Below are 12,106 nucleotides of genomic sequence, written 5' to 3' on the forward strand. Positions count from 1 at the left end.
ATGTTCAGTTCTGGGCACCATGCTATAGGAAAGATGTTGTCAAGCTGGAAAGGGTACCGAGAAGATTTACGAGGATATTGCCAGGACTCGAGGGCCTGAGCTATAGGGAGAGGTTGAATAGGCTGGGACTCTATTCCTTGGAGCGCAGGATCTTATAGAGGATGATCTTACAGAGGTGTATAAAATTATGAGAGGAATAGATCGGGTACATGCACAGAGTCTCTTGCCCAGAGCAGGGGAATCAAGGTCTAGAGGACAGAGGTTTAAGGTGAAGAGAAAAAGATTTAATAGGATTCTGACTTTTTCACACAAAGGGTGGCAGATGTATGGAACAAGCTGCCAGAGGAGGCTGGGACTATCCCAATGCTTAAGAAACATGTACAGGATAAGCGTGGCCCTTCGGCCCACCGAGTCCGTGCGTGCCGACCAACGATCACACTAGCACTATCCTACACACTAGGGCCAATTTAACCACAGCCAATTGACCTACAAACCTGCACGTCTTTGGAATGTGGGACGAAACCGGAGCACCCAGAGAAAACCCACGCAGGTCACGGGGAGAATGTACAAACTCTGCACAGACAGCACCCGTAGTCGGGATCGAACCAGGGTCTCTGGCGCTGCGAGGCAGCAACTCTACTGCTGCGCCACCGTGCCGCCCATTTGAAGTGATGTTCAGTTTGTTTAGGTTTCTGCCTGACACTACACGCCAGACGAGGTGCTGGAGGAGGGTCCATTCCCCAGCACCTCCCTGCTCCATCGGCGTTCCACGTTCTCCATCGATCAGCGTTCCCGTCACATGACTCCTCCAGCGCCCTCTCCTCATGGCCCATCATTTGGGCAAACTGCTGGGTTGGACTTCCTCTCTCTGAATGTGTTGGTAGCAAGACTGTAATGAAACGAGACGTCATTGAAAAGCTGCTTGTGTTATCCCAAATAACAACCACCCATTTTAAACTACTCTGCCCCGAATAGGGCGGTCACGGTGGCGCAGCGGTAGAGTTGCTGCCTTAGTTTTTTTTCACACAGAGAGTGGTGAATCTGTGGAATTCTCTGCCACAGAAGGTAGTCGAGGACAGTTCATTGGCTATATTTAAGAGGGAGTTAGATGTGGCCCTTGTGGCCAAAGGGATCAGGGGGTATGGAGAGAAGGCAGGTACGGGATACTGAGTTGGATGATCAGCCATGATCATATTGAATGGCTCGAAGGGCCGAATGGCCTACTCCTGCACCTATTTTCTATGTTTCTATGAATGCAGCGCCGGAGACCCGGGTTCCATCCCGACTACGGGTGCTGTCTGTACGGAGTTTGTACGTTCTCCCCGTGACCTGCGTGGGCTTTCTCCGAGATCTTCGGTTTCCTCCCACACTCCAAAGACGTGCAGGTTTGTAGGTTAATTGGGCTTGGTAAATGTAAAAATTGTCCCTAGCGGGTGTAGGATAGTGTTAATGTGCGGGGATCGTTGGTCGGCGTGGACTTGGTGGGGCCTGTCAGTGCTGTATCTCTAAACTAAACTAATTAGCCATTGAGCTGAAACATTAACTTTGTCCCTGTCTCCTCAGATCCTGCTTGGCCAATCTATTTCATTAAAGGATAGAAATTCATCCAATAATCTATTGTACTTGATGGTATTTATGTATAGTCCTTAGACTTTAGAGATGCAGCGTGGAAACAGGCCATTCGTCCTACCGAGTCCGCGCCGATCACCCCATACACTAACACTAGGGACAATTTACAGAGGCCAATTAATCTGCAAACCTGCACGTCTTTGGAATGTGGGAGGAAATCGCAGCTGCCGGAGAAATCCCACGGGGAGAAGGTACAAACTCCGAACAGACAGCAACCGTGGCCAGGATCGAACCAGGGTCTCTGGCGCTGTGAGGCAGCAACTCTACCGCTGCACTACTGTGCTGCCCCAATCTGATCCGATCTGATTGGATAGCCTGTAAAACTAAGCTGTAAAACTAGACAATAACAAACCTAAACATAGAAACATAGAAAATAGGTGCAGGAGTAGGCCATTCGGCCCTTCGAGCCAGCACCGCCATTCAATATGATCATTGCTGATCATTCTCAATCAGTACCCCGTTCCTGCCTTCTCCCCATATCCCTTGATTCCGTTAGCCCTAAGAGCTAAATCTAACTCTCTCTTGAAAACATCCAGTGAGTTGCCTCCACTGCCTTCTGTGGCAGAGAATTCCAGTTCCACCAGTTCCACGTTTCTTTGAAGATAGACACAAAAACCTGGAGTAACTCAGCAGGACATGCAGCATCACTGAAGAGAAGGAATGGGTGACGTTTCAGGTCGACAACCTTCAAGAAGAGTCTCGACCCGAAACGTCACCCATTCGTTCTCTCCAGTGATGCTGCCTGTCCCGCTGAGTTACTCCACCTTTTTGTGTCTATCTTCAGTTTAAACCAGCATCTGCAGTTCCTTCTTCCACATTGCTCTGAGCCTGTTGAAGGAGAGGTGTTGGGTAGCCGGTGCCTTGTGCAGTAACTCACATCTAGAGCCGTCAGCAGGAAGTCATTCATTCCGCCCACAGTGGAGGGATCCATCATGTCTCGAATTAGGTGGAGTTCTGCTCCAAGATGTTGGATTCTATCGCAAAGAGAAAACATCAAATCCCAGTTATTTCTGCATTATATACAATAGACAATAGGTGCAGGAGGAGGCCATTCAGCCCTTTGCGCCAGCACCACCATTCACTGTGATCATGGCTAATCATCCACAATCAGTACCCCGTTCCTGCCTTCTCCCCATACCCCCTGACTCCGCTATCTTTAAGACCTCTATCTAACCCTCTCTTGAAAGCATCCAGAGAATTGGCCTCCACTGCCTTCTGAGGCAGAGAATTCCACAGATTCACAACTCTCTGGGTGAAATAGTTCTTCCTTATCTCTGTTCTAAATGGCCTACCCCTTAGTTAGGAAGTTGACTGAGAAGTAGGACTTGGAGGGTGGTTATCTCTGGATTGCTTCCTGTACCTCATGCTAGTGAGGGCAGGAACAGGGAGATCGGGGATATAAATGTATGGCTGAGGGGCTGGTGCAGGGAGCAGTGATTTAGATTTCTAGACCACTGGGATCTCCTCTGGGGTAGGGGTGACCTGTACAAAAGGGACGGGTTACACCTTAACAGCAGGGGGACCAACATTCTGGCAGGCAGGTTTGCTAGTGCTACACGTGTGGCTTTAAACTAAGTAGTGGGGGGGGAGGGGTTGATAAATTGGGAATATTAAGCTGGAGTTAAAGGGGAAGCGAATACAGGAGAAATTGCAAAGGATTCTCGAACAAATGGGAAGGAAAGTTCTAGATGGGATAAGAGAGTAAGGTCAGGGCCAATTGTGACCGGTGTGAGAGGGGAGGTGAATACCGAAATTAAAGTGTTGTATTTGAATGCGCAAAGTATAAAAAATAAAGTGGATGAGCTTGAGGCTCATAGACATTGGCAAGTATGATGTTGTGGGAATCACTGAGACATGACTACAAGAGGACCAGGGCTGGGAACTGAATATTCAGGGGTACACAACGTATAGAAAAGACAGACAGGTGGGCAGAGGGGGTGGGGTCGCTCTGTTGGTGAGGAATGATATTCAATCCCTTGCAAGGGGTGACATAGAATCAGGAGGTGTAGAATCAGTATGGATAGAAATGGGTTCTGGACTCCCCCAACATTGGGAACATGTTTCCTGCCTCTAGTGTGTCCAATCCCTTAATAATCTTATATGTTTCAATAAGATCCCCTCTCATCCTTGTAAATTCCAGTGTATACAAGCCCAGTCGCTCCAGTCTTTCAACATATGACAGTTCCTTTTCTCCAGAGAAGCTGCCTGTCCAGCTGGGTTACGCCATCATTTTGCGTCTCAGGTCAGTATGGGAGGGGGAGTTAAGGTGTTGAGCAACTGAAGGAAAGCGTTGATTCAGCACAGGCACGACACAAGGCAGGAGGTCAGAGACTGGCTTAACATGAAATAGTTCAGTCACAATCAACCAATTCTCCACTTTCATGCTAAACACACCCATGGATTGAAGACCGCTGGAGTTCTTTTGGATATTCCGGAATATTCACCGGAGTTGAGAAGGATGAGAGGGGATCTTATAGAGGCCTATAAAATTATGAAAGGACTGGACAAGCTTGATGCAGGAAAAATGTTCCCAATGTTAGGGGAGTCCAGAACCAGGGGCCGCACAGTCCAAGAATAAAGGGGAGGCCGTTTAAAACTGAGGTGAGAAAAAACTTTTGTTCACCCAGAGAGTTGTGAATTTGTGGAATTCTTTGCCACAGAAGGCAGTGGAGGCCAATTCACTTGATGAATTTAAAAGAGAATTAGATAGAGCTCTAGGGGCTAGTGGAATCAAGGGATATGGGGAGAAGGCAGGCACGGGTTACTGATTGTGGATGATCAGCCATGATCACAATGAATGGCGGTGCTGGCTTGAAGGGCCGAATGACCCGCTGAGTTACTCCAGCACTTTGTGTGTTTTTTTGTGCACCAGCATCTGCAGTTCCTTGTGCCTCATATTTTACATGCTCAGCCCATCTCCAGATACGCAAATAGACACAAAATGCTGGAGTAACTCAGTGGGACAGGCAGCATCTCTGGAGAGAAGGAATGGGTGACGTTTCGGGTCGAGACCCTTCTTCAGACTGGTAGGGATACGTAACCTGACTTACTTTGCTCTGGATACCACATAAACCAGCAGTGGCAGTAAGTCGTCCATGGGGAGATTATACTCCCTGTTCAACACTCGAGTCACGGTCCTCTCGATTTCACGGTAGGTTTTCATCATGGTCTCAAGCTTCACTTGAGGGTCTGCCGTAGTGCTGCAGAGAGAGATTTACATTTACCACATGTCTGACATTTAGGGTTGCCAACTATCTCACTTCCAAATAAGGAACAAGGTGACATCACCGGCCTGCGCCCACGTGACCTCACCCAGCCAGCGTCCACGTGCTCCCGCTCCACCAATGGCGGCCAACCGGGCCGGGAGGCGGGTTGCTACGCAACCTCCGTTAGGTGGCACCAGGGCCACCGGACCTACAGTGTCTGGGCCTACACTGTCCGGACATATACTCTCCGGACCAACAGCGGACCCCGGGCCTACACTGTCCGGACCTACAGTGTCCGGGCCTACAGCGTCCGGGCCTACAGCGTCCGGGCCTACAGCGTCCGGGCCTACAGTGTCCGGTCCTACAGTGTCCGGGCCTACAGTGTCCGGGCCTACATTGCACCCCGGAACTAATACGGGACAAGGGCAGTCCCGTACAGAACAAACCAATTTAGCCCAAAATACGGGATGTCCCGGCTAATACGGGACAGTTGGCAACCCTACTAACATTAGTCAAGAGTGTTTCATTGCCGTATGTACCAAAATGGAACATTGACATCCTTACTTGCAGCTGTGGAACAGGTCATTAAACACAGTACCCAATAGATAACATCATATACAAAGATCAAAGAAGGCACAAAGTACAAGACATTGATGAGAGCATTGTGTTCAGTTTTGGTCACTGTTATAGGAAAGATGTCAGGCTTGAAAGGGTACAGAGAAGATTTGCCAGGTTATAGCCAGGATTCGAGGGGCCTGAGCTACAGGGAGAGGTTAGGCAGGCTCGGACTAGATTATCCAACTTTCTCATCCACTGGGGGCAATTTGCAGAGGGCCGATTAACCCACAACCTGTCGTTGAGATGTGGGAGGCACGATCACAGGGAGAACGTGCAAACCACCTAGACAGCACCTGAGGTCAGGATTGAACCCGGGTCTCTGGCGCTGTGCGGCAGTGGCCCTACCCTCTGCACCACCGTGCTCTCCCCAGTTTCAATTTCAATTATATCACATTTATCAGGGGTTAGATCTTGTGTATTGAAGAAATAAATCAAAACTGTGGAATTGGGGGATGACAGGAGATCTTTGATAGTCAGAGGATTAAAACAACAGGTGTATCAAATAGGCAGAGTATCAAAGAGTAAAAAAGAAAATGGAGGCCCAGGTTCGATCCTGACCATGGGCGCTGTCTGTGCGGAGTTTGCACGTTCTCCCCGTGACCGTGTGGGTATTCTCCGGGTGCTCCATTTTCCTCCCACACTCCAACGACGTACTTGTAGGCTAATTGGCTTCGGTAAAATTGTAAATGAACCCTCGTGTGTGTAGGATAGTGCTAGTGTGCGGGGATCGCTGGTCGGCGTGGGCCGAAGGGTCTGTTTCTGTGCTGTATCTCTACACTAAATTAAATGAATGATTGGTGCTTCACATCATGTTATTAATTCTCTCCATTAACCAATTGTTCATTGAATAATTAATTGAGCGATGATTTCCCAGGCGATTGCTCACCTGATTTTCTGGAAGCACAAGATGGCCGAGGTGAAACAAACATCCTTCACAATGGAAATCCTCTGCAGAAAGACAAGATAGAAACATAGAAACATAGAAAATAGGTGCAGGAGGAGGCAATAGACACTAGACAATAGGTGCAGGAGGAGGCCATTTGGCCCTTCGAGCCAGCACCGCCATTCAATGTGATCATGGCTGATCATTCTCAATCAGTACCCCGTTCCTGCCTACTCCCCATACCCCCTGACTCCGCTATCCTTAAGAGCTCTATCTAGCTCTCTCTTGAATGCATTCAGAGAATTGGCCTCCACTGCCTTCTGAGGCAGAGAATTCCACAGATTCACAACTATCTGACTGCAAACGTTTTTCCTCATCTCAGTCCTAAATGGCCTACCCCTTTATTCTTAAACTGTGACCCCTGGTTCTGGACTCCCCCGACATCGGGAACATTTTTCCTGCATCTAGCCGGTCCTATCCCTTAAAAATCCATGTTCCATGTTGGGACCTTTCATCAGTTTAAAGAAGGGTCCTGTTCCAAAACATCACCTATCCACGTTGTCCAGGATTTCTTCCCTGACCCTCTGAATCACTCCAGCGCATTGTGTCTTTTTTTTCTTGGTAAACCAGCATCTGCAGTTCCTTGCTTCTATACATATAGATCATTCTTTTCGCATCAGTACGGGCCATTTTTGCCTGCCCTGTCGAGCGTTAGTGGTTGGGGTCCCGACACTGAACCTGGTCAGTCCTCACCAGTCCCGTTGAATCACAAACCATGTGGACACAGCCCTGACCATCACACAAACCAACCTCCCTCCCATTGGCTCCATCTACACCTCACGCTGCCTCGGCAAGGCCAGCAGCCCAGACCATCGCACAAACCAACCTCCCTCCCATTGACTCCATCTACACCTCACGCTGCCTCGGCAAGGCCAGCAGCCCAGACCATCGCACAAACCAACCTCCCTCCCATTGACTCCATCTACACCTCACGCTGCCTCGGCAAGGCCAGCAGCATAATCAAGGACCAGTCTCACCCCGGCCATTCCCTCTTCTCCCCACTCCCATCGGGCAAAAGATATAAGTATGAAAATGTACACCTCCAAATTCAGGGACAATTTCGTCCCAGCTGATATCAGGCAACTGAACCATCCTATCACCAACTAGAGAGCAGTCCTGAACTACTATCAACTTCACTGGAGACCCTCGGACTATCTTTGATCAGACTTTACTGGACTTTATCTTGTGCTAAACGTTATTCCCTTCACCATGTCATAGAGTAATGGAGTCAGAATGATACAGCGTGGAAACAGGCCCTTCGGCCCAACTTCCCACACTGGCCAACATGTCTCAGCTACGCTAGTCCCACCTGCCTGCGCTTGGTCCATATCCCTCCAAACCTGTCCTATCTGTGTACCTGTTCAACTGTTTCTTAAGCGTTGGGGTTTCTCAACTACCTCCTCTGGCAACTTGTTCCATACACCCACCACCCTCTGTGTGAAAAAGTTACCCCTCAGCTTCCTATTAAATCTTTTGCCCTTCAACTTGAACCTATGTCCTCTGGTCCTTGATTCACCTTCTTTGAGCAAGAGACTCTGTGCATCTACCCGATCTATTCCTCTCATGATTTTGTACACCTCTATAAGATCACCTCTCATCCTCCTGCGCTCCATGGAATAGAGACCCATCCTACTCAACCTCACCCTGTAGCTCACACCCTTTAGTCCTGGCAACATCCTCGTAAATCTCCTCTGAACCCTTTCAAGCTTGACAACATCCTATAAACATAGTGCCCAGAACTGAACACAATATTCTAAATGCGGCCTCACCAACGTTTTATACAACTGCAACATGACCTCCCAACTTCTGCACTAACTGTACACTGTAAATGGCTCGATTGTAATCATGTATTGTCTTTCCGCAGACTGTTTAGCACACACTAAAAGCTTTTCACTGTACCTCGGTACACGTGACAATAACAATAAAATAAACAAACGAAAACAAAAATAAAACTTGATTATTCCCTCCGCACCCCCTCCGGCCCACTTCAACTATTTGCTGAAAATAAATCCCCCAGAACCTCTCATTGAAAAGAAAAAACAAAAGCTGGAGCAACTCAGCGGGTCAGGCAGCATCTGTGGAGAACATGGATAGGTGATGTTTCACAGAGTGCTGGGGTAACTCAGCGGGTCAGGCACCATCTGTGGAGAACATGGATAGGTGATGTTTCACAGAGTGCTGGGGTAACTCAGCGGGTCAGGCAGCATCTGTGGAGAACGTGGATAGGTGACGTTTTAGTCAGGACTCTGAAGGAGTGTCCCAACTAGAAACATCACCTATCCACGTTCATCAGAGATGCTGCCTGACCCGCTGAGTTACTCTAGTAATTTGTTTCCTTTATTCTAAACCAGGATCAGCAGTTCCTTGTTTTCTCAAAGAAGTGATTGTTCACTTCACCTCTTCGCTTGCCTGTAAACTTCGGTGCATATTTTCTCTATTTCTGATCTCAGAAATACAAGGAGAATGTTGCGAGCTTACCTGGTTATTTCTCAGATGCAGGTCTTGAAGTGGCCACAGGATCCTGTGAAACCGATAGGAGAACATTCTTGGAGATGTCTAGAGTCATTCTGCATGAGTCTTGGTCATTATAGAATTGCAAGTATTGTTTAGTTTGGTTCAGAGATGCAGCGCGGAAACAGGCCCTTCAGCCCACTGAGTCCGCGCCGACCAGCAATCCCCGTACACTGTCCTACACACACTAGGGATAATTTACAATTTACAGAAGCCAATTAACCTACAAACCTGCACGACTTTGGAGTGTGGGCGGAACCCGGAGCACCCGGAGAAAACCCACGCAGGTCACGGGGAGAACGTACAAACTCTGTACAGACGGCACCTGTAGTCAGGATCGAACCCGGGTCTCTGGCGCTGTGAGGCAGCAAATCTACCGCTACGCCACCGTGATGCCCACTAGCACTGACATTAATTATTCCTAGATGAAGACTGACCCTGTGGGATGGCAGGACTGATGTACAGAGGGACGATCAGTTTGGGAGAGAGATAGAGTCATTGAGTGATACAAGAACGATCCCAGGAATGAGTAGGTCAACCTACGATGAGTGTTTGTCGGCACTGGGCCTGCACTCGCTGGAGTTTAGAAGAATGAGGGGGGACCTCATTGAAACGTACAGAATAGTGAGCGGCCTGGATAGAGTGGATGTGGAGAGGATGTTTCCACTAGTGGGAGAGTCTAGGACCAGAGGGCACAGCCTTAGAATTAAAGGACGTTCTTTTAGGAAGGGGATGAAGAGAGACATTTCTTCAGTCAGAGGGTGGTGAAACTGTGGAATTCATTGCCACAGAAGGCTGTGGATAGGAACACGAGTGGCAACGTTTTTCACCTAGAGGGTGGTGGGTAGGGTTTCCATCTGTCCCGTATTATCGTTCGTGGATTTGTCACGTTCGTGGATGATGAGATGATTTCATAAGGTCACAAAGAATAGAGCAGAATTAGGCCATTCGGTCCATCAAGTTTACTCTGCCATTCAATCATGGCTGATCTATCTCTCCCTCCCAACCCCATTCTCCTGCCTTCTCCCCATAACTTCTGATACCTGTGACAATCAAAAATCCATCTACCTCTGCCTTAAACAGATCCACTGACTTGACCACCGCGGCCTTCTGCGGCAAGGAATCCCACAGATTCACCACCATCTGACTGAAGCATCTCAGGTAAAGATGGACGGAGGTGTCCTCACTTACCTTTGTACCTCCAGGAGCTCCAGCAGCCTCGTGTCAGAGAGATTCTCCAGGTGCAGGATTCCCTTCCAGTAGCTGGAGTCGTCGGCCTCATGGTACAACATGTAAAGCATGAAGAGGTCGGGGTAGAACCGTGGTAGGATGACGGGAATAATCACCGTGTAAGCGTTCAGCTCATCGCTACAGCAACACAAACACACACACAGTGAAAGCAATACAAGTCATTCCCACAAACAAAGTGCATTGTCGTCCAGAGTCACAGAGTGGTACAGCGTGGAAACAGGCTCCTCGGCCCAAAGATTGTCCCTAGTGCGTGTAGGATAGTGTTAGTGTGCTGGGATCGCTCGGCGGCGCGGACTCGGTGGGCCGAAGGGCATGTTTCCGCGCTGTATCTTTAAATCTAAAAAAAAACGCCCTCACCGGCCAACAATGCCCCAGCTACACTAGTCCCACCTGCCTGCGCTTGGTCCACATCCCTCCAAACCTGACCCACCCATGTACCTCTCCAAACGTTACCTCAGGATGGCACGGTGGCGCAGCGGTAGAGTTGCTGCCTCACAACGCCGGAGACCCGGGTTCCATCCTGACTACGGGCGCTGTCTGTGCGGAGTTTGTACGTTCTCCCAGTGACCTGCGTGGGTTTTCTCCGAGATCTTCGGTTTCCTCCCACACTTCAAAGACGTGCAGGTTTGTAGATTAATTGGATTGTTGTAAATGTAAATTGTCCCCAGTGCGTGTAGGATAGTGTTAATGTGCGGGGATCACTGGTCGGTGCGGACCCGATGGGCTGAAGGGCCTGTTTCCGCGCTGTATCTCTAAACTAAACTAAGTATACCACCATATCAGCTTGAATTTATTGCATTAATTTCTATTCGTTAATCAAAATAAAATGAAGTAAATAGATAGGTCAGACAGAACCTGGAGATTGACTCAATGGCCAATGGTGATGGATGGCCAGCAGGGAGTCGGTGGGACGAATGGCCTGTTTCCAAGCTGCATCTTCCAATTCATGTTTACAAATGAAATGACATTTACTTTACGGTTTGTGCTAAGTAATGGCAGAACATTAAAGTGTGTTTACCTGATATCTACGTCGGAATAATATTTTTTATCCAGTGATGTGGGCAAGAAATGCCTGAAAAACAATTAATCGGGAGCCATTGTAAGTTCCCAGAATTCAAAACAGTCTGAAGAAGGGTCCCAACCCGAAACGTCACCTATCCGTGTTCTCCACAGATGCTGCCTGACCCACTGAGTTACTCCAGCACTCTGTGGAACGTCACCTATCCATGTTCTCCACAGATGCTGCCTGACTGATGCACTAGGACACCTCATCGGGGCTACTGCGCCGATCGGCGGGTGGAATCTGCCCCCTGCGGCCGGGACTCTGGAACTCCGGTATCTCGGTCCCCCTCTCGGCGGCCGAGGCGGAACGTTCCGGTACCGCTGGACTCCTCTCTCTGGAGACCGCGACCTCTGTTGGTCCGACAACACGGATAATCCGGCGAGGCTCTGGAACCGAGGGGGCCGGAGAATCGGTGACGGGCCTGGACTTTCATCAGGTCTCCTGCAGCCTGCAGCATTCCACAGAGGAAAATAACCTTGACTGCATTAATGCAGAGCTGCTGCCCAGTGGTCGCAGAGGTAGCGTTGCTGCCTCACGGTGCCAGAGACCCAGCACCGATCCTGACTAAGGGGGCGTGGGTTTCCTCCGGGTGCTCCGGTTTACTCCCACACTCCAAAGACCTGAGGCTTTGTAGAAAGCTTGAAGAAGGGTCTCGACCCGAAACGTCACCCATTCCTTCTCTCCTGAGATGCTGCCTGACCTGCTGAGTTACTCCAGCATTTTGTGAAAAAAAAGGCTTTGTACGTTAATCGGTCATAAGGTCATGTGATCGGAGCAGAATTAGGCCATTCGGCCCATCAAGTCTACTCCGCCATTCATTCATGGCTGATCTATCTCTCCCCCCCTAACCCCATTCTCCTGCCTTCTGCCCATAACCCCTGACAC

At 49.2% G+C, this 12,106-nt stretch overlaps 1 protein-coding gene across 1 annotated transcript in view; it reads right to left on the reverse strand.

The window, feature by feature from the left end:
* Nucleotides 1-661: 661 nt before the first annotated feature.
* Nucleotides 662-12,106, reverse strand: part of LOC144592973 (ALS2 C-terminal-like protein) — a 73,322-nt gene continuing 61,877 nt past the window's right edge. Inside the window, exons 21-27 of the mRNA XM_078398376.1 lie at nt 11,177-11,230; nt 10,099-10,275; nt 8,875-8,917; nt 6,340-6,401; nt 4,680-4,829; nt 2,507-2,603; nt 662-889 (exon numbers count right to left, since the gene is read on the reverse strand). Of these exons, the coding sequence (XP_078254502.1) occupies nt 833-889; nt 2,507-2,603; nt 4,680-4,829; nt 6,340-6,401; nt 8,875-8,917; nt 10,099-10,275; nt 11,177-11,230 (640 nt within the window). The 3' untranslated portion in view covers nt 662-832. The remainder of the gene's footprint in view (nt 890-2,506; nt 2,604-4,679; nt 4,830-6,339; nt 6,402-8,874; nt 8,918-10,098; nt 10,276-11,176; nt 11,231-12,106) is intronic.

The sequence above is a fragment of the Rhinoraja longicauda genome, chromosome 4 (genome assembly GCF_053455715.1).
Source record: "Rhinoraja longicauda isolate Sanriku21f chromosome 4, sRhiLon1.1, whole genome shotgun sequence".
NCBI lineage: Eukaryota > Metazoa > Chordata > Chondrichthyes > Rajiformes > Arhynchobatidae > Rhinoraja > Rhinoraja longicauda.